General features: G+C 36.2%; 1 protein-coding gene across 1 annotated transcript in view; it reads left to right on the forward strand.

Moving 5' to 3' along the window:
• The window catches only part of ADGRL4 (adhesion G protein-coupled receptor L4), a 136,563-nt gene that overhangs the window by 99,766 nt on the left and 12,671 nt on the right, over window positions 1-24,126 (forward strand). Inside the window, exons 10-13 of the mRNA XM_027873969.1 lie at window positions 3,599-3,772; window positions 5,950-6,153; window positions 9,877-10,097; window positions 11,244-11,310. Of these exons, the coding sequence (XP_027729770.1) occupies window positions 3,599-3,772; window positions 5,950-6,153; window positions 9,877-10,097; window positions 11,244-11,310 (666 nt within the window). The remainder of the gene's footprint in view (window positions 1-3,598; window positions 3,773-5,949; window positions 6,154-9,876; window positions 10,098-11,243; window positions 11,311-24,126) is intronic.

Consider the following 24,126-nt stretch of genomic DNA (forward strand, 5'->3'; position numbering starts at 1 on the left):
AGAAAGAAAGAAAGAAAGAAAGAAAGAAAGAAAGAAAGAAAGAAAGAGAAAGGAAGGAAGGATAAAAAGAAGAAATAAAGTAGAGAGAAGAGAGAAGGGAAAGGAAGGGAAAGGAAGAGAAAAGAAAAGAAAAAGAAGCAGAAACTGCCAAGAATTATGTGTTTGTCTATCCTAGAAGCATTAATTTAACTATTAGTACTCAAAATGTGACATCTCTATCCAAATACCAGTAAGGTGCTATACTATGGGAGGAACTGAATCATCTTAACATTGGTAATCTTATAAATGAAACAAGAGGTCACCATTCTTTTATTTGGCAAATACTTAATGGTGTGTACCATCTTACCTTTAAAGTTCCTAGGTGATACAGTGGATAGAGTGTCAGGCCTGGAATCAGGAAGACACATCTTCCTGAGTTTAAATTCAGATACTAGCAAGTCATTTAACCCTATTTGCCTCAGTTTCTTCACCTGTACAATGAGCTGGAGAAGAAAATAGTAAACCATTCCAGTATCTTTGTCAAGAAAATCCCAAACAGGGTCACGAAGAGCTGGATATAACTAAAAAATGACTGAACAACAACCATCTTACCACTGTTATTTATGCTTTGGGGTTTTGTTAATGTTCAGTTTAAAGAATAAATATATTCCAAGATATTTATTATTCCACATTCTTCTATGTAGCATAGTATTCATTCAACTTATTTATAAAATGCTAATAAGGATGTAATATATTTCTGGACACATATACAAGATTTTATCTTCACCAAACACACACACACACACTCACACATACACACTTATGTGTGCATCACTCTTCCTAGTAGTGTATTCTCAGAAGCATATGTGATGTCTTGAAGAGTAGGAGCTATTTTTTTGCATTTCTTGACATCTGTAATAGCTCTTGGCACACAGTAAGTACTTAATAAATATGTGTTGACTGATTCTTTAAAAAAATCTTTTTGTGTGGTCTTGTCATGTGATGTCATTGTTGTGAGGACTATCTGGTACTGAAAATTCCTCCACTGGTGCAGACTGTCAACTTATCTGCAATATGAAGTCTTAGAAAGTTGCTTGGAGCTCCATGAATTTAGGTGACTTGCCCATGGTCACATGGCTAGTAAATTTTGGAGGCAGTACTTGAATACAAATATTCTTGACCCCACATCACCCCATCCACTACTCCATATTGTCTCTAGAACATTTAAAGCCAGATGTCCTGTCAAATTCAATATTTTCAAAACACAACTTACTGTCTCCTACCCCCCCATCCCATAATCTACTTCTTCTTCCTAAATTATCTGTTTCTATATAGGGCACCATGACCCTTTCAATCACCAAGATTAGAAATTTCAGACTTTTCCTCAGCCCCTCACTCCATATATCCAGTCAGTTATCAACTCTTTTAGTTTATACCTCCACATCTTGAATCCATAAATTTTTTCAGCTCATGCAGATACCAACTTTGTTCAGGCCTTCATTACCTCTAATGTGTATTATTATGGCAATAACCTATTAATTGGTCTCTCAGTATTATCCCTCTCTTCTCCAATCTATCATCCATACAATTGCCAAAATGATTTTTCTAAAGCATAGGTCTGACCATGTCACTCTTCAATAAACTTCAATGGTTCCCTATCATTTCCAGGATCAAATATAAACTCTTCTGTTTAGAATTCAAAATCCTGTACCACCTGGCTTCAACCTCCCTTTCAAGGGTTATTATATATTACTCCTTTTTGCACACTCGTCATTCCAACCGATCTGATCTTTTCGTTCTTATTCATGCAGAATATCTCCCATCTCCATGCCTTTGTACCTAGAATGTATTCCCTTATCACCTGTACTTCTTATAAACCCTAGTTTCTTTCAAAGTTTGGCTCAATGTTACCTGCTCCATGATGCCATTTCTGACTTACCTGTCTACTAGTTATACACTCCTCAAAAATCACCTTGCAATTATTCTATATGTATTCATCTGTGCACACACACTGATTGATGCTCAGAATATAAGTTCTTTGAGGACAGGAATTATTTAATTTTTGTATTTTGGATATATATGCACATACATATGTATATGTGTATGTGTATATACATATATTACATATTATGTACATATGTGTGTATTCATATATATATCATTACACATATGTATGCAATACTTAGTTTGTGTAAGTACTTAGGTGCTTTATCTTAAGTACCTAGCTCAGTGTCTGGCACATAGTAATTACTTAATAAATGGAAGTTGATTGACTAATATTCTATGGAAATAAATATTTTATTCTCACCTATATTTCTAAAATACAGCAGACCAGCACAACATGGGAATCTTGCATAGGTCTCTGAAGTACAACACATTACCAGCTCTATATAGACATGTACATACACACACACACACACACACACACACACACACACACACTTCTCAGTACAGAGTAAAAGTATGAGGACAGAAAATGTAATGAGAAAATGTAACATCCAAGGGAACCACTACAGAAAACTCTTTTACTCAAGTGCTTCAAAATTCAAGTCACAGTCTTATTAGCAACTTTGTGGGTCAGATGTCAGAAAGACCATTGACAATGGAATAAACATCAACATTTAGTGTTTGCACAAAGTTCAATATTTTTATTTGTGCTCATAAGAAAGTAATTATCTTGCTTGGGTTTAGGATTCCCATTCTTATTCTTCAATAAGAATGCTCCGACATTCTGAACTCTGAGTAGTGTATAATTTAGGAATCCCATTTGTAGGGTTGATTCTTTCACTCCTCCCATACTTAGAATTTTTAAAAGATATTTAAGATGTTTCAGAGTTCATCCCCCAACTTCCATGCAGCATGCTTCTCAACCAATTCCCTTCCCAAAACCAAGTAGATTATATTTTGTGAGAAATTTAAGAAGATTCTTTGATAAGAATAATCAGGAAGGGCAATAATTTAGAAAGTGATGAACATGTTAAAACATGAGCACAGAATAGAAAGAACAGATGGACTTGGAAAGAGCAAATGTATGATTTGAGACAAGGCCTTAAATTGATCTTAGTTTAAACATCTACAAAATGGTAATAATAATATTTGCCATTCTATTTCCCCATCCTCTCCTTCATCTTTTTCTTTCTCTTCCTCTCCACCTGTCTCCTCTTTCTCTACCTTTGTTGGTACCGTATCCCACTATTAGTCTATTAACTCCTTACGATCAGAGCCAATTTCTTATCTGAACTTTTTAATCTTCTGTAGGTTTGCATATAGTAGGTGCTTGATAATTATTTCCTCTATTATTTTATTGTTTTATTATCTTAGAAAATGTGATGTCACCATGGGCATGTGATCTTAGAATATGTCTCCTTACTCAAGGTCAACTTCAATGATGTGTATTTTACAAAACACATCTTTAAATGAGTCTTCATATAACCTAAAAGCCACACAGGAGTGGATGTAAATGGGTCAATAACTGTACCATTGGAAAAAAGACCCAAACCAATGAGACCAGCTCCTTTGATATCATAGAATATAATAGAGATGCATTTCAAATGTGCCAACAGTAAATGAGAAATTTCTCTCTTTTCTCCCTCAATAAAACAGTACACTTCTTTTTCAGCCTAGAGAGAAAGGTAGCAGTGAGTGTGCCTTTTGGAACTATTCAAGTGATACAATGAATGGCAGCTGGTCTACAGAAGGCTGTGAACTGATGCATTCCAACTCGACTCATACCTCATGTAAATGTAATCATCTGACACATTTTGCTATTCTGATGTCTTCAGGTGCTTCTATTGTAAGTGCATTTGGGGGTTTTACCATTTAGTATCAAGATAAGGCTTGTAGGAGGGTTTTTTTTAGTGTTCCTAAAGAGAATATATCATTGATTTCATCTCACTTCCCTTCCATTGGTAAACTCACCATGTAAATTCTACAGAATAAAAATAACCTGGAATTTAAGCCTACATGTTCCTAGATCCTTATGTCCAGGATGTATTTCATCAGTGATGTAATAACTTACTCCAGATTTCTTTGTTTTAAATGTCAGTCAGATTTTACTTAGCCTGCCTCAGTAAATTACTGCATTATTGTGAATGCCTATATCTTGATCTCTAAAACCTAGTTATTTTTATGACTGAACTCCAACAATGCTTTCATTACCCTGACAAAAAATTATCAGTAAGACAATGTGACTAATTATTTGCATGTGTATTATGTATGTGTGTATATATGCACAAATATATGTACAAATACACACGTGTGTGTGTGTTTGTGTGTGTGTGTGTGTGTGTAGTAATATATATAGGACTGGACCTAGAATCCTACATCAGTTACTTACTAGCTACTATGACCCAGATCAAGTGACTTAACCATTGTCTGCCTCAGTTTCCTCATGTGTAAAATGGGAATAATAATAGCACTAGCCTCCCAGGGTTGTTGTGAGAATAAAGTGAGGTAATATTTCTAAAGCATTTTGCAAACCCTCAAATACTATTTAAATGCTGGCTGTTATTGGCTACTATTATTTAAATGCCTCTGAAACACTAATCTATGTACATATAAGGAAAATATGTGTGCATATGTTTGTATACGTTTATTTCTGTTATATGTACTGCATGTTTATACATAGAAAGAAGGAACCGATAGAGAGGGAGAGAAAGGGAGAGAGGGGAGGAGGCAGAGGCATGCTGTGTGACTTAGTGGGTAGTGAGCAGGCTTTAAAGTCATAAAGACCAGGGGTCAAGTCCTGTATTTGACATTTAAAAGCTAAATAACCATAATCAAATCATTTGATATCTAAAGACTTCAGGTAACACTCTCCCAAACACTTACAAGTGATTTATTGATTTATAAGAAGGCAGGGAGTTTCTACACTGAGTTCCCCCATACCCGTGAAATTGCTGCTTTGGTGGCTCCATAATTCAAGCGTAGGTGCAGATCTAAATATATATGCACTGGAATGGTGCTCTCTGATTCACAAATGCATATTCATCAAAGATGATTTTTTTTTACATTTCACAATTTGTATCATGACCTAAATTAGAATAGAGAGATATCTCTGCCAATATTTAGAATCTATATTTGGGTATAACTTATGACCAACTAAAATCTCTCCCAAACTGATGTGCAGGCAAATATTTCAAAGGTCCTTTTCACTGGATACCAAATAGCCAGAGGAAACACACTTTCAAGATATATTTCTCTAATTACAAATAAATAAATAAATAAATAAAATAGGCAAACCAATTTCAAGGTCTTTGAGCTATACTAATTATGTTTAATATTCTATATATTTAGTGTTCTTAATAATTTTATTCAGCATGTTTTGAATGAATCACTGCTTGGTTAAAAAAAAGGAAAAGGAAAAAGTGTTTTTGTAACATTTTGTGAATTTATTTAAATTAGCAGCATCCCAGATATTTACTAATAAATTGTTTTAGAATTATGAAGAAGTAAGTTATTTGAACACTAGCTAGCATTTAGATAGCATGTGATTTACACAGTGCTTTACACAAGTTTGATATTTGATTTGATAGTCATAACAACCTTGTCAACTAAATGGTATTATTTTCTAGATGAGGAAAATAAGATTGAGGGAAGTTAAGTGAATTTCAGGGTCACAAAGCAAAGGGTTGGGCTGGATTTGAATTGAGGTCTTCTTAATTACAGGACCAGTGCTCTATCTACTGTGTCACCCAAATGATAGTGAAGATATCTTAAAATCGTCATGCTAATTCACATCATAGGCAACAACAAAATGCAAACACTAATTTTCCTGCAGCTTAAGAAATGTCACATAAAAGCCTGTCAAAAGTATCAATGTGTTTTTCCTCTAAAAGAACGTTCATTTTCCACGTACTGACCATTTTGATTATGATTCACAAAAAATAAAGGAGATTTACTATAGGTTGGTGTTACAATGACAAGCAACTGAGTTAATCTCTTAAGAGTTTTCTTATTTTTGGTCCTCAGGGTATTAAAGATTACGATATTCTTACAAGGATCACTCAACTTGGAATAATCATTTCATTGGTTTGCCTCGCCATGTGCATTTTCACCTTCTGGTTTTTTAGTGAAATTCAGAGCACAAGGACCACCATTCACAAGAATCTTTGCTGCAGCCTCTTTCTGGCAGAGCTGGTTTTCCTTGTTGGAATTAACACAAATAGTAATAAGGTAGGTCTTTGGTATTTTGTGGGTGTTTTGAACTTCCTGCTAGCTATTGGCTGGGGACACTACTTCATTTGCCATCCCCATGAAGCAATTATAGAATATTATTTTCCCCCAACTATCCCTTTCATTGGCATCACAACTCTTGCCAAAAGTCCAAATCAGATGGAGGGAGAAGACTAAAATTTGGTAATGGTTGTTATAATTTATTAATTCATTTCTGTTTAGTTCTTTAGCAAAAATCCCTTCACAGTTGCATGTCTTTGGAAATGAGCTTCAAATTTTGTCAGTACACAAAAGATATACCTTCTTAGCTCATAGGATCATAGAGCTAAACCTGGAGATCACTCAAAAGTCAAGTAGTTCAACCATATTTTACAGATGAGGACACTGACTGTATGTCTTTTGATATAAAAATTCATTTTAATGTTTGTAAAGCATATTCCATATAACAGTTCTGTGAGAGTAGTCATACACATACTATAATCCCCATTTTGTAGTTGAGGAAACTGAGGCTTTGATTCTTTAAGTTTCTTAACCAAGAGTCACACAGCTAGAAGACAGACAAACATAGATGCTAGATATACACATACATACATACATACAAAGATGATAGATCCATGGATACATTGATGTGGCAGCATTAGAATCCAAGTCTTTTGGCTCCTGGTCTAGTGATGTTTCTATTAGGTCACTGTCCTTCAGAAGCAAGAAGGAGAACATTGGATCAAGGCAGAGCTGTTAGCTAGAACTCAAGAACTGAAATTGACATTCATAGGGAAAACACAATCCAGGCTGATGACAATTTTCTCAGTGCTTCCACAAGTCAGATTACAAGACCCTTCCCTCCTTTATGGATCTAAAATCCTCCAGGAACAAATGAATGCCTTTATCTTGCTTGTTTCTCTTTAAGCCTGGAATCACAGGTAATTCTAGAGCTTAATGGGACCTCAAAGTCCATCTATCTCCACATCTCATTTTGCAGATATGGAAAAGAGGATCAGAGAGGTTAAGTGATTTTCCCAGAATCACATAGTCAGCAAATGACAAAGCTAATATTTAAACACAGAACCTAGATGTTAACTAACAACTAGTCCTAGGAAAGTTTTTATTTGAAGACACAATTCTTAACAGTTAATCCTTAATACATTCCAGAGAGTTTCTCTTTTGATGTTGCTCAAACACACGAACACACGCACACGTGAACACACACACACACACACACTCAGCTTTTTTTTTCCTTCAGGAACAAAACAATTCGCTTTTCTCAGATAATATCATTAATGTTCATTCCCTGAAAAGTCTAATTCTTCTTTGAAAAGTCTAATTCCAGTTCAGTTGTTTCAGATTCTTCATGACCCCATTTGGAGTTTTCTTGACAAAAATACTGGAGTGGTTTGCCATTTCCTTCTCTAGCTCGTTTTACAGATGAGGAACTGAGGCAAACAGGGTGAAGTAACTTGCCCAGGGTCACACAACTACTAGGTGTCTGAGGCCAGATTTGAACTCAGATGAGTTGAAGATGAGTCTTCCTGTCTCCAGACCTGGCACTCTTTTGACCTAGTTGCTTAAGAAAAGTCTAAGCCTGGATGCAAATTCATTGCCATATTAAGCACCCTTTATCAACAAGGTAGAGAGTGTAGAGAAAGAAGATTAGAAAGCAAAGGATGGTCTTAAGGAAATTTGGCATTTAGGTAAAAGAAGAAGGAAGAATAAAAGGAGATGTTTGACATCACATAGATAAATAGTCAGTTAATTGAAAACTAAAAAATGTAGCCAATCCTTCAGTCAACAATAATTTTAGATCAGCAATTGTGAAATGTCATTAAGGAATTCATAGAAATCTCTCACAATATCCTTGTTGACAAGATGAAGAATTATGGGCTATAGTACAGTTTGGCAGATTTAGAACATGATGAAAGATTAACCCTAGAGAGTAGTTATTAAAGGGTTAATGTCAACATGAAGAGAAGTTTCCAATGGAGGACTACCATGGGTGTCTCCTAGATCTTATATTATTCAATACTTATGTCAGTGATGTGGATAAAAGCATAGGTAATATATTCATCAAATTGTCTGATGATACAAAGCTAGAAGAGAGAGGTATCAACACTGAATGACAAAGGATCTAAAAAGATCTTGACAGGTTAAAATGATGGGCCACATCTAATGAGATTAAATTTAAGAGGTGTAAATGTAAATTCCTTCACTTGGCTTTAAAATATCAGTTCCACAAATATAGGATGGAGCAGGCATAGCTAGACAGTGATTTGTGGAGTATAAGGAACTGAGAGTTTTAGTATACTGCAAGCCCAATATGAGACAGTAGCATTTCATGGCAGCCAAAAAAAAAACAAAACCCTAGAATAATCTTGGGATGCTTTAAGAAAGTCATAATCAGAATAAGAGAAGTGACTTCTACTAGCATCTCTTCTGGTCAGGTTCCATTTGGAGTGTTTTGTTCCAATCTGGACACTTCATTTGAAAAGGGACTTTAACAAACTAGTATGTCTCAAGGAGAATACAGATGGTGAGAAAGGTACTGTGACATTTGAAGATGGACTGAAGGAACTAGGGATGGATGGCTAACCTTGAGAGGAGAAGATTTATCGGATGTATAATTGCTGCCTTTGAGAATTTGAAGAGTTGACTGTTTAGCCCTGGAGGAGAGAATGCCAGGCAATGGGTTGAAGCTGGAGAAAGGCAAAATTCAGCTCAATAGAAGAAGGGGAAATAAAAACAAGAAATAAAACTTACTACAGAACTCTACAAAAATGGGATGTGCTGACTTGAGAGGCAGTGAGTTTCCTTCACTAGTAATCTTCAAGCAAAGACTGGATGACCACTTGTGAAAGATGTTATAGAAGAAGTTATCATTACGGTCAGATGTTTTACTTGCTAACCTCTGATGCCCTTTCTAAGCTAGAGAGTCTGTGACTATGGCCAACCCAACACATCGGTGTGACCTTCGGCAAGTCATTCCAACTCCTTGGGTTTCAGTTTTCTCATCTGTAAAATGAGGTTATTTAACTAGATGATTAAGGCAGTGTGGTATAGTGCTTCAAGCCCTGAATTTGGAATCAGGAACACCTTGGTCCAAAACCCACCATGGACAAATAATGGTGATATGACCCTGAGAAAGTAATTTCAATTGTATGAGCCTCCATGGCTCTTCTTTAAAGTAGAGAATATAACGGCATATTCCCAATAGGGTTATTTGGGGAGTCAAATGAGAAAATTATTAAAGTATTTCACAAATCTTACAGAGCTATATAAATATCACTTATAATGATGATGTGTGATAATAGACAGGTTTCTTAACCTCTTAGTGATCCAGACCATTCTCCAAGGCTATAAAGTGTAGAGTAAGTTCTGACCTACATCGGTAAAGGGAGTTTCCTTACCTGGGAGTTCTCTATACCAATGAAATTACAGGTTAAGTTCCTATTCCTATAATGAAGATCATTGACACCAGCTTCTACTCTAAGATCCTTCCAAGTCTAAATCCTTTGATCTTTGAATATTTTTAAAACATTGATATGCTTTCCTAACTGCTAAATTCTTTTTTTCACATTTATTTATTTTATTTTTAATTTATGAAATAAAACAAGCATTTCTAACTGTTAAATTCATACAGTCATGCTGTCAAATGGCATAGTTAAGGAAAATTATGCTGCACAATTCTAGTGAAAATATGTTTACCACTTCCTTTCTTTGGTTGATTTCTAGCTCTTCTGTTCAATCATTGCTGGATTGCTACATTATTTCTTTCTAGCTGCCTTTGCATGGATGTGTATTGAAGGCATCCACCTCTATCTCATCGTTGTGGGCGTCATCTACAACAAGGGATTCTTACACAAGAATTTTTATATCTTTGGCTACCTCAGTCCGGCTGTGGTGGTTGGATTTTCAGCAGCCCTAGGATATAGATACTATGGGACAACAAAAGTGTAAGTGATTGCTGTTTCATTGAAGTGCTTGCTATAATCATAGACCTGCTTTTGGGAGGGATGACTGCTAATTTCCCTTTGCTTGCTTACATTCAACATATTTACAACCAAAAGTCATGCCTAGAAGGGTGTTGTAGTACACCCATCAAATTCCTTCCCCTTCTCTTCAGTGGAAGAGCTGGTGTTCTGGCAAACCTTTCTGGAAACATGTTACATGTTACTCATTTTTATTTTCCTTAGGATAGGTACTAGACCTATAGTTTCCTATAGAACTCCTAAGAATTGAAGTTCCTTCTACTAATCGATCAATCCATCAAAAAACATTTTTCAGCACCTGCTATCTGCCAGGCACCATAGACACAAAAAGAGGCGGAGACAGTGCCTGTCCTTAAGGAGCTTACAATCTAACAGAGGCAACAACATGCAAACAAATACATGCAAAACAAACTATATACAGGATGAATAGGAAATAATTTAAAAGATGGAAGGCACAGGAATTGAAGGGTTGGGGAAGACTTCCTGGAGAAGGTGGGATTTTAGTTGGGATTTAAAGGAAGCCAGGGAGGTCAGTAGTTGGAGCAGAGGAGGGAGAGCATTCCAAGCATGGGAGATAGCCAAAGAAAATGCTCAGAGCCAAGAGATAAAGTGTCCTGTACATAGAACAAATATCCAGGCTGTCAGTATCACTGGATGGAAGGGTACATGTTGGGGAGTAAGGTGTAAAAAGATTGGAGGGAAAGGGGGGGTGCAGCTAGGTTTGAATGACAAACAAAGCATTTTATATTTGCTCCTGGAGGCAAGATGAAGCCATTGGAGTTTATTGAATAACAGTGCAGGTTAGCAACTTCTTTACCACTTACAGTCCAAGGGAGTTGCTAGAGGCACTGAGAGGTAAAATCACTTGCTCAGGGTCACACAGATAATATTTGTCAGAGGCATGACTTTAATTCTGGTCTTCCTCTACTCTATACCAGCTCTCTATCTCCTATGCCACCCTCCCTGTCTGAAATAGTTTATTGGGACTTTTAGAAAGTGCCAAGTATTTATATTTTTCAATGTCATGCAGTATAAAATATAAGAAGCACATATATCTTGATCTATATCTATATCATCTATACCTATTTTTATTTTATTTTTACTTTTCAGATGTTGGCTCAGCACAGAAAATAACTTTATTTGGAGCTTTATAGGACCGGCATGTCTCATCATTCTTGTATGTGTATTTTATTTCTTTTTCTAAAATTTGAGTAATCACAAGCTTCTTAATAATTACTATCATTATCCTAAGGACAGTCATGTGTAAAAACAAAAGAAAAGCAAGGATATTTCTGATCATGACTTATCATTCTGCCTTTTAAAGCAGATAGTCAGAAAAAAATTATATTTGACAAAGGTCATTTCATTTTATTCTTTCCCTTTTTGTCTTTTGGGGGGAATGGAATAGATAAGAGGGAATCATTTCTAGTTTATAAGGAAAAGCATTTTCCTGCTGTGGAATCTCAGTATTATTCAGAAAGAAATGGCTACAGGGAGTGTGCCAACTGACTGGTAATCTGGCATTTGGGATGTTACATTACTTAATCTTTTATTGATGATCGGTCATCTCTGAAGATTAGACTGTCATCTCTACAGTTTTATCATTCCTAGGTACCCCGTCATCATAAAAGCTATTTTATCCTAAATTGCAACGTCAGAGACAAGAACCTGCTATTTCTCAAGGGTAGACAAGTCATCTATTGATAGGCCTATTTCAGCTGGAAAGAGGGCTTTTTAATTCTTATTGGAAGTGGTTTCCAACCTGCAAATTTGGCAGGTATTACGTGTTCCATTCTAAATAAAGATATTTTTATGTGTCTCAAGAGCATTTGTAAGTGCTGGAAGTTTTCAGCATCCATTCTGACTATAATAGTCTGTCAATGAATGTGGGAAGTCTGACAATAATTAGGAAATAACATGATCATCAGGGAATGCACAGCGGAAACACCTTTGGGCGACTTTGGTCCCCGTCTTTTGGAGCGATGGCTATCTTATGGCATTCGTTTCTCATTCCTTCCACTCCTGTATCTTTCCAATTTGGGGGAAGGGGGCGGCAGATATGCGTAAGAAGTAAAGTGATTAGTGAAAAGCTTTATAATTAGGAAATTGTATTTTAAAATGCAGCAAATATCACTTCTCAAATGTGGCTGTGTGAACAGAAGTTTTGCCTGACATTTGGGTGGGGGCAGGTGAGGAGAGAATGGTGGAGGCAGGTTGTCTAGATCTATGATTTCACCAGTTTAGAGGAATCCTGTTGTGAAAATTCCCCTCACCACTGAAGACCAGGAAGACTTCCTTAACCAGTAGTCTTAAAAATTTCCTGGGGCTTTGAGATGTTAAATTCTTTTGGTCATAGATTGGGATTTAAAGCCAGAAGGGCCCTTAGAGGTCATTTAGTCCATTGATCTCATTTCACACATATTGAATGGAAGACTAGAGAGGTTCAAAGTCACACAGTTAGCAAGTATCAGAGGTACACCTCAAACCAGGTCTTCTTATTCTAGATCCAGTCCTGTTAACACACACTGCCTCCCTCCCTAGCCTAGACTCACAGAGACAGGATATTTTTGTCTCTCTTAGCCACCACACCACACTGTTTATCATCTAATCCTTTCAGCATCAGAACAAACACCAGAAACCAAAAGAGAAAATCATGGCTAAATTTGCATTACAGCAGGACTTCTCAACTTTTTTATGTGTCTCAATCCCTCTTAATTCTAATGCCTTCCCTCTGTTAATTGCTTCCAATTTATTATTCCAATTATTATTATTATTATTCCAATTTATTATTATTATGTATATATCTTTATTGTACATAGTCATTTGCATGTTGTCTCTTCCATTAGACTGTGAACACTTTGAGAATAGAGACCATCTTTTTCCTTTCTTTGTATCCCCAGTGCTTGGCACAGTGCCCGGTACATAGGCATTTAAGGAATGCTTATTGACTGAATGATGGTCATGGATGCTTTTGGTTCCAGTGAAGCCTATGGTCACCTTCTCAGAACAGGGTTTTGTTGCCTACATTTGTAACTGAAAGAAATACTCAAATTCAATTAGAGGTTAGTGAAAATTAAGATGTAGCTTTCCCCAGGTTCATAGACCCTGTGAAATCTATTTGCAGACCTGCTAAGATCCCTATACCTGAGTAATTCCATTTATATATACATATATATATAAATTTGTGTATAATATAAACTATTGGTGGATAGGCATATACATACTATACATATATCTATAAATATGTGTGTTTACAATTATGTACATATATGTTTTCAAATACTCAAATGAAAAGATGTTTTTAAAATCTTGAAAATCGCATTCTAAATCTTTAGAGGCCTAGAAGCATCTGTTTGATTTCATTGGTGTGGCTATTTTCCAATGTACAGACTGCAATCCATGCTAGCCTACCCAGCCTCTATTGACTTGTCCATTTTTCCTTCCATAGGTTTGTCAGAGGGGGTCAACCCAGTGCATTGCTTGATTTCTCTAAACATCAAAAAATTATTAATGGAGTACATAGTCTGTCCATTGTTCATCTTGCCATATGACCAACTTTCCTTTTTTTTTGCTCATTACCCACTTTTTTATGACATCTCTTAATTCCAGTTCTACTTTGTTATTCTTTGATTTTAATTCTTGCAAGTATTCTGTTTGTTTCAAGTTTTTTGGAGGAACTGAGTGGACTTTAAAACTATCTACCAGAACCATTATTCCTGAGCTTAATTTAAAGTTGGGGGAGAAAAGAGTTGAGAAAAAGGTGGGGTATCTTAAAAGAAGAAGTAATGTTTTCATTCCCTAGTGAACCATAACAGTCAATGTAACTTGCAAGTATAAATCAGACATTTCTGGCTTTGTTCAAGTTCATGTTTTGTCCCCAACCTAAGGGATGGATGTCATGGACTGCAAAGCATTTACTGATCACATGCAGGGGAACTGCTATTACAACTACTGAACTCTCTATCAAATGACTGCCATCATTTCTCCATAGAGAGTTTTCATTCCCTCCAAATAGGAAGAAACAAGCTTTGTAAATGGTACTTACTGGCTCTTATGAATGAATCCCTGTGATATTTGTGTTTTGGGATTACAAAGTAAAATGTCTTTGAGACATTCAGTAGAATGACAAAGAACAAAGCTACTTTGTGCTGATGGCTTCTGGACCTCAAAGTCTTTCCTTCTTACCCAACCACCCCCCAAATATCCGGTCTTTCTTTAATCTACTTCAGTAACTAAACTCAAACTACTCCCATGTTTCCCATCTGGAGTCTAAGCTCCATTCTCTTTTGATTTCTTGAGTGGTAACCCTGCTTCCTGAGGTGTTTGCTCATTAATATGAAGGATCTCTCTTAATTCTGAAGTGTAAAACAGTGGCCCAGTCGATCCTACCTGAGAATGATGTCTTTTGTCATTTTAAGATTGCAACCAGACTTGAAAAGAAGCAGGTCATGCATTTGAAAGATGGAGTAGTGCAAGAAAGAGGTTTGCAAAACTTTGTAAAGCAAGCTGCACACTGAAGATAATTTACACAATTTATTTCTTCCTTCTCATATTTCTAATCTTTATCACTGAAACAATTTTAACTATACTGCCGATTAGATCAAAGTATAGAAGTGTGAAGAAACAGTTTGTGAAAATAATTTAATTTTTAAAAAGAAACTGAAGTTTCTCATAGATTCTTTCAGCATTGAAGAATAGTATTTGCTTGATTGAGACAAATACTAATTAAATGTTGACCAAAAAAGACTATTTAAAAAAATTTAGCATTCCTTTGAGTTTAAGTCATTGCCTTTGCAGATGAGCAGCTGTCTGTATGATCATCCTAATCCCTTTTTTAACTCTTGATCTTGCAGTTCCTTATATACATCTCACCAAGTATGGATTTTTTCATTCCTTTTTACCATTCTGCATATATGGAGACTTAGCTAATTTACAGTCATAAAACCCTGCCAATGCCAGCATTTGCTTTGTCATTCTCAAATGCACCAGTCTATATGTGGCCTCTCTCCAGTGATCCAGATCTTGGCCTAAATGTGCCTGCCCATCTCCGGTGATTTTAGCTCATGTCCTTGTTTATAGTGTGTTACAGCCTTCTCATGGCCACTATTAGCTAACCATTGCCCATTGGGTTGACTGCAACATAAATTCTTCCGAGATTGTAGTCTTCCATGACTCTCAGGTTTATAACATCACCAGAAGATGATTGGTATGATTATTCTAATAAATTAATTGGAGCAGACACATTTCAAGGTAATAATAGAAGAGACTGCAACTAAAAGAGACCTTAATAGTCATCTTATTCAGCCTCCTCATTTTTCAGATCAAGAAACTAAGGGCTGGGTGTATGAAGTGATTTGTCCAAATTCAGACAGATAATGAGTAGCAAAGCCAGAATCAGGTCCAGTTCCATCAGCTCTAAATCATGAGTTCTTTCTACTATACCACTCAACAAAGTATTACTAACTGAATTTCCTAAAGCATATTGTACACATTCTTGCAGTTTTAAACAAAGAAATAATTTCAACATAGAAATAAGATAAAAAGAATTTAAATCATAGTTTGTATATAACGTAGTGTGTTTTGATGACCATGTTAAAATTGAATTAGAAATGCTACCCACTGTAAATTCTTAAAGGTTATGGTTAACCACCTTAACATTTTAATTATATGTTTTAATGTGGTAGTGCTTTATTTGTTGGGAGGTTTATGTGATGACCTCAGTGATTAAGAGCACTTTGATGTTCTAACCTTTCCCCCACATTTTGTACTTTCAAGCAGCTCAATGCTTGCTTTTCATGTTTTTTCCAGTGACTGAATGACCTTGACATTTTATGATTTGATCCTCTTCACCAATGCTTCATCCCTTCTTAAGTAATAGCTTGTCTAAATGGGAGGAAATAGGTAGAATAAGTGAAAACTTAGAATAAAAAATACATTTGTGGTTTCTAATATTTTTTCCAAACTCATGAGTGTTTCTTAACTGGAATCACTCTTCCTGATAAATTCTTCAGGGTACATAATACAGTAACCTCATAAATATGAAATTACTTTGTGGAAATTAATTGGTCAAAGGATTTAGGGGAAATATCCTACTATTCCTATTTTTTTGTTTTCAGTTCTGGAGGGGAGGCACATTTTAGGAAAGAATTGATAAGTGGGAGAGCTTCCAGTGGAAAATAACCCAGTATGATGAAAGGTCTTGAGATCACAACCTAGAAGGTTCAATTTAAGAACCTGGAGATGCTTAGCCCAGAGAAGAGAAGACTTGAGGATGGGACCATGATAACTTCTGTCAGGTATTTAGAGAGTCATGTGGAAGATGAATTAGATGTGTTCTATTTCCCTTAGAGGGCAGAATGAGGAATGATCTGTACAAATTACAGACAGGTTTAGGCTAGATAGAAGTAAAGGGAAAAAAACCAACCTAGGAGACTATCCAGAAGTTAAATGGGCAGCCTCAGATGATGAAGGTGCCTCCTCACTAAGAGGCTATGTGATATAATGGAGATACCCAATCAGGGATATGGAATCATTATTGAATGGATGGAATCAAGAAAATATGGATCCAAGTTCTCACATATTTACTTGCTATGTGACCCTTAGAAAATATTTTCCATCTCAGGGTCAGTTTTTATTGTATGTAAAATATTGACAATGGTGATGGCACCTACTGCACACAGTTATTGTGAGGATCTGATGAGACAATGCATATGATGCACACCATATAAATATGAGCTATTATTATTAGGTCTCCAAGAAATGAATGGTTCATTACTTCTTGGGTATGTAATAGAGGGGATTCTTAGGCAGAAATTTTACATAATAACACAAATAATAAAATATCATTTTGTTTTATAATACAAATTTATCCTGTAATAGAGGCTCCACTATATGGAGTATTAGGTCTCTTTTAGCGCTCAATATAGAATCCATAATCTTTAGGTTGGATGATATGCTCTTTGAAAGTCCTTATAAGTCTGAGTTTCTGTGCTTCTGTCATACTGGACATGAAAAAGGTCATTATGATATCTTGATTAATGTGGTCCTACACTGTAGTGGCAGAGTGGAGGAAAACTATTGTGGCACAGTGGACAGAGCACTGGACCTGGAGATAGAAAGATGTGAGTTGAAATCTGTCATCAAACATTTACTAGCTGTGTGACACTGGACAAGCCACATTTGTTTGTTTGTTTTGACTAGGCAATGGGGTTAAGTGACTTACCCACAGTCACACAGCTAGTAAGTGTCAAATGCCTTGGGCCACATTTGAACTCAGGTCCTCCTGACTCCATGGCCAATGCTCTATCCATTGTGCCACCTAGCTGCCCCAAGTCACATAACTTTGGTTTGCCTCAGATTTTTCAACTATAAAACAGGGACCATAACAGCATCTACATCCCTTGTTGTGAGGATCAAATGAAATAATATTTGTGAAGCACTTAGCACAGTACCTGGCACATGGTGTTAAATCATTTTGCAATCATGTCTGACTCTCTGTGACCCCAATTGGGGTTTTCTTGGCAAAAATACTGGAGTGATTTGCCATTTCCTTCTCCAGCTCAGGAGGAAACTGAGGCAAACAGGATAAGTGACTTGGGTCACCAGGGTCACATAGCTAATAAGCATCTGAGGCCAGATTTGAACTATTAATACTTATTCCCTTCCTCTATTGTGTGGTTGATTGTGATCACAAATAACTTTTCTAATAATATCCCCCAAAATGTGATAGAGAAGTTTTCCTATATCATCTAGAGACAGCAAGAGGATAAAGGAATGGGCCTGGGTTGGATGCTTTTAACTGCTCCTCCCCAACCCCATTTCCTGAGCTCCCCACACAGCTCCCAGGTAAGTGCAGAGAGACATAGCAATTGCAGAATAAAGCTCAAGAATAATTCCTATCGTTTCCATCATCCTCTTGATATTCTTACATGTTCCTTATGTAACATCTAGTCTGTTATTTTACTTAGAATAAATGTCAAGCTTGCTTCTTTCCTATCTTGTTGAAGAAAGAAGAAAAGCTAGTCTGGCATCACATGCTCTCTTCCCAGTTCTAAATGAGGTCTTTTTTTAAAGTACTTGCCAAGAACATCACGCACACAACTGCTATAGTGTTTGCTAGGATCCCTAATATCCCTGTGAGCAGGCCAGCCAGACTTGCTGATTTATACATGTTCAGATCATTCAAGTATTCTCTTACTTGGTTTCTATTGATAGCTATTTTTGTAGGGCCTCCATTAGATCTAATTGTTCAAATTCCTTTTCGTTTTCTTCATTTCTCTCATAGAATTCAGGCTGAAAAATGAGTTCAGTACTCCAGTCTTTTGAGAGTTTTGATTAAGTTCATACTTCTTGTCATGTGTTACTAGACCTATTTCTTTAGAGGGACTTTTCTGTCAAATTCTTTTCTGTATCCTTACAGTTCTTTGTCACTAATAGAGTAATCCTATCTACTTTATTGTTGTCAACAGCTTTTTTTTCCCCTACAACCTTTAATGCCTTGCTTTCCACCTCCTTCACCAATGCATCATGGAGCTAAGAGTACCTCTTGATGATTTTTCCTGCAACCCAGGCTTCCTCAGCACCTAATGTGTGGCCTATAGGTGAAGTAGTAACCTCATATTCATAAATTTCAATACACAAACAGCACAATGATGTCATTGTTGTGGGAGCCATTATCAAATCTATCTGCCCATCCTGTCCTATTCTTTTCACTTCATTGTCATTCAGTCGTTTTCAGTCATGTCCAACTCTTTGTGACCTCATTTGGAGTTTTCTTGGCAGACATACTAGAATGGTTTGCCATTTCCTTCTCCAGCTCACTTTACAAATGAGGAAAGTGAGGCAGGATTCCAAATCAGATCTTCTTGACTCCAATTTTAGTGTTCTTACCTAGGGTGCCACCAAGTTGCCTTAGAGAGGAGAACACCAGCAAAGAAATGAATAAGCAAAAAAGAAAAAGTTTTTTTCCACATGGCAAGAGTGAAGGATAGCTAGTAGATGGCCTGTATGTTCCAAGGGTAGCCAAAAAATATCAAGAGAACTAGAAGGGCTCCTTCACATTGGGTGGACTCCCTAGTGGGCAGCTCAGTGGGACAGGCAATAGAATGTTGGGCCTGGAATCAAAAAGACATATCCTCATGAGTTCAAATCTGGTCTCAGACATTTACTAGCTGTGTGACCATGGGAGCAAGTCATTTAACATTTTTTAGCATCAGTTTCATCATCTGTAAAATGAGGATAATAATAGTACCTACCTCACGTTTATTGTGAAGTTAGTTTGAGATAACATAAGTATGATACTTTACAAACCTTAAAGTGCTATATAAATGCTAGATATCATCATCATCATCACCATTATCATCCTACTTCTCCAATGGAATTCTTTTTTTATTGTTGAGGCAATTGGGATTAAGTGACTTGCCCAAGGTCACACAGCTAGTAAGCTGCCAAAGCTCTATCCACTGAATCACCTACCAGCTCTTCCCATGGAATTCTTTGTAATGATTTGAAACTTGTCTATGCCCATCATGTATCTCTCCACTGTCCATGAGGTGTGACTTACCTTTTTTATATATGTGCACTCTTTCACCTTTGCTCCCTGTCCTAACCTCACTCTATGATTTTTATCTATCTACAATGACTAAACAATTACAATACAGCCTCACTGGAATAATTTTGGTGTCAAAAAGATGAATTTTTGTTTCAGAGAGGAACTTCGGGCCATTAAAAGACCTGTGCTGTTGTCCAAAGGGAGCCCAGCCCTCCTTTATGGTGCTGTTTATTTATAAGCCCAACTAAGTGTCCATACACAGTGACTGAGAGTTACTTTTCTCTTGCCTTAGAATTCTCTACATGGCTGCCCAACTCAACTGGAAGCTTCTTGACTGAAAGGGCTCTATTCCTTTGTATCTCCCTTGAAAAGTATTGGTTACATATACCTGGGGTACTTAACAAGTGCTTATGGAATTCAGTTTTCTTGCTTTGTACCTTTCTTTCTATGGTTTTTCTTTACTTACAGATTTCTTCATTTTCTCAGGGGAAAAAATGTTCTCTTTTCTCAGTTTTCAGCCTTAACCAACTTCTAATCTCATCTTGCCTTAAGTCGGCCTTTGAAGATCATGGATAGCCATACTAAGGTCTAAGGTGATACTAAGTATTGTCCTTATAAGGTCAATACCCAGGGGGCACTTTCTTCATTTCCTAAATGCCTGAAAGATTCCTTCTTAAAATTTTAATTAGATTATGCTTATTCATTAGGAATATTTTTCTAACACCAGGCCTATGCTTAGGACTTAGTGGACACCTACTAAAAGATTGTTAATTTATTTTATTAATTTATAGGACCTAATTAAATATCATTGCCAACTGTATCTCTGACAGCAGAGTGACCTGAAGAAGGCACTGGAATGTAAATTAAATGATCTTATCCCTAATCCTATTGCTTTCACTATGTCACTTGGTAAACTTTAGGAAGTGATTTCCCTAATCTGTCGTAAAATGACAGCTACAAGACTTGTTCCACCTAACTCATAGGGTTATTATTATAAAGATAAAAATTAAAAAATAAATACAAAAGCACTTTTAAAAGTTGGAAAAATGTTTAATGTAGTATAGTATTTACTTTTATTCTAAATATTATTTTGTATCATTTCTTGGATTTTTTGGTACAAAATGCTTTGATCATGACTTTTCGTATTACAAAGTTGGTTTCATTAAACAATACAAAATAGATCAGCCTCCTTGTGCAAGCCAACTGGTTTAGGCTGTCTCAAATGCTGTTTAAAAATGATTCATTACTGTCCTCCTTCCTCATCTTTTCAGTCCTGTCTGGATGCCTGAAATTTTCATAATTAAAATTACTCTTGAGTTATGATTATCCTTTAGGAATTCAAGTACAAAGCTAGGTCTCAATCAAATATCTCCCATATTTGTCATTATCTGTCATTGTTATTATCTTATCTCCAAGGTTTCTTCATCACCATCTACTTCATTGTCAAATAGAAAATTATTTTTCCTATTAATACTTTTAATGTATGTCCACTCTTTCACCTTTACTTCCTGCCCTACCATCAGTCTATGGTTTCTTTCCATCTGCAATGACAAAACACTTTTAAGAATGAACCTGGGGGCAGCTAGGTGGTGCGGTGGATAGATCATTGGCCCAGGAGTCAGGAGGACCTGAATTCAAATCTGACCTCAGGCACTTGACACTTACTAGCTGTGTGACCCTGGCAAGTCACTTAAACCCATTGCATAGCCAAAAAAAAAAAAAAAAAAGATTCTGGATCTCCTTGGGGCAGCTAGGTGGTACAGTGGATAGAGCACTGGCCCTGAAGTCAGGAGAACCTGAGTTCAAATCCAGCCTCAGACCAAATACTTGACACTTACTAACTGTGTGACCCTGCTCAAGTCACTTAACCCCATTTGCCTAAAAAAAAAAAAAAGAATGAACCCGCAAGATTTCTAGTGTGCCCACTAGATCATCGCAACATCCCTCATTTATACTCATTATTGGCTGTCTTTTTTTTCCAGTTACTTCCTGAGTTGAATTTAAAGAGTTATTTTTTTATTGCCAGTGCTACTATATTTTTATAATCCCACAAAGCTATAAAGGCTGAGCAGTAGTTTAATACCTAAGATTATATACTAAGATTAGAAGATTAGCTATATTAAAAAAAATAATATAAGTCAGTTGTAGGTATAACTTATGGGAACATCTTTCTAAGTGAGAAAGTCTGCTGTTGATTAATGCCTTTCATTGTGGTCCACCTATGCACAGGCTGATGATAAATAACCTCTCAGCAAAATATGTAAGTTGTGATGAATTTTAAGTACTTTTAAGTAGTCTATGATATGGGTAAATAAGGGCTGAGGCTTTGGCCATTTCCTTAACTCAGATGTTATTTCTGAAGTAAAGATCACAGCATCTTAGGGCACATACCCTTCATATACTCCTTATAGTAATATACTTTTCAAATACTCTGTCCCTAATAAAATATTCCACTTTTTTTAAAAAAAAAAAAGAGATAAAAAACTGAAAATAGAACTAGATTCCAAAGGTTTACAAAAGTTAACAAATTACAAAAATTAATGAGCCATGAGGAGTTATGAATGGAAATTAAGATGTTTGGTGGTCTATTTCTAATTTTCTTTAAATTAATGTCTAGGAAGGCAATTATAGTCCTCCCATGTAAAATGTCCTCCCATAATATTATCTGATTCCATAATGGGCTCAATCAGTAGTGAATTTGACTTAGTTTGGCACTTCCCAAACTAAGGTAGTTAGTTATCTACATATATGTCATATCCAATACCTAGATTGTAATCTATATGAGGGAAGGAACCATGTCTTATCTAAACTTGTTGTCTCTCTTAGAACTGACTGTGGTGCTTTTGCTTGATGAATATTCATTGATACGTTGATCTTATATCATCATGGAATTGGGGGGAAAAAACTCTTCCAAGTACGACCAAACTGGACCAATATCAAAATATTTAGTTGTCTGCTACTTTCACCAAAGAAACAGAAGGGGGCTCCGCAGAACGGAGGACCATTTTGTGGAAGTTTTTTCTAGATATTATTAGTTATTGTGATTATTATGTATTGCCATATCCAAGGAATCCATCACCAAGTGGCCAGCCCTACTGTTATTTACCTCTGAGTACTTAGCTAGACTGATCCTCAGGAAAACAGAGAAAATCTATTACTGGCACCATGCTTGAAGCCTTTCAGGCAAAGTCAAGCCTGCTATGACATGCAGTCCTCTGGCATACTCTTTAAGTTTCATCAGAGAAGGAATTTTTAGTGGAATCTGAAAGTGCTATCTTCTAATCCATAGCTTTTCAAAAATCTTTTTTGATATGTTTTTTCTATTTATTTTGGCATCTTTTTGTCATTTATCCTGTTTGAGGGTTTTTTAGGCTTTGAACTGACCATTTCAAAATTTCACATTTTTATTTTTCACCTTAATTTGCATGCTTAATCTGCAATCAGATAAAAAAAGCAGAATTTAAACCAGTAAGAAATGACATGTAAAGCTGACCGCAGATTGTCAGATGTGAAACATGTCACATAAAGCATATTTATTCTGAGTGGATATGAGTGTGCTTTCCCCAAGAGCTTAAAGTCCCAAGGGCCTATCGTGCCTGCCTGCATACCTTTAAGAATATAGCATTGGTAAGAGGTCTTGTCTTTTTTGATGAAAGTCTATCTCTAGTTGCACTCTTTTGATATCAGTAGTATCAAATCAATTTATCTTAATGCTTACTATTGTGTGGGTTAGTTCAATTCAGGTTGGCAAACATTTAGGAAATGTTTCCTGTATTCAAGGCAAGATAAAGCCTGGTGTAGTGAATAGATGGCCAGCCTCCATGTCAGAATTACCCAGGTTCAGGTACTACTGGCTATGGGACTTTTTGAAAGTCAATGCAGTTCTCCCAGGGCACCAGAAAACTGCAGCTAATCTTCTTTGAAAGAGGTAGTTGGTAGTAGTTTTCTACCTTACATCAATGAAATCCCTTCTCTCTCTGACCCTTCCCCATAATGTGCGATGCACTCTAGGCTAAGCGGGGGAGACAAAGTTAAGGGGCAACTCCTGCCTTCAGATAATTTACATTGTATTAGAGGAAGGGAAAACTCTATAAATATACATATATATATATATATACACACATATACACACACATGTGTGTGTATATACAGACTTATACACATATGGATAAGTAGAAAGTATAAGCAAAATTATACAAAGAACTTCAAAGGGAAAGTAAGAGCCATTTTAACAAGAAGGATCAGGAAAAGGATGGTGTAGGAGTGGTACCTGAGCTATATTTGTGAGGAGGGGGGAATGTCTCTTCAAACTTTGTATGGCCTTCAGACACTTAGTACACTACTCTGCACACAGTAGGTCACTAATAATGATTAGTGAATGAATGAGTGTCTTCATGAATGGAAGCTTTTCATATAGATAAAGATTATGTGTTTGAATTAATT

Source organism: Vombatus ursinus, unplaced genomic scaffold, assembly GCF_900497805.2.
Source record: "Vombatus ursinus unplaced genomic scaffold, bare-nosed wombat genome assembly UNPS02014803.1, whole genome shotgun sequence".
Lineage (NCBI taxonomy): Eukaryota > Metazoa > Chordata > Mammalia > Diprotodontia > Vombatidae > Vombatus > Vombatus ursinus.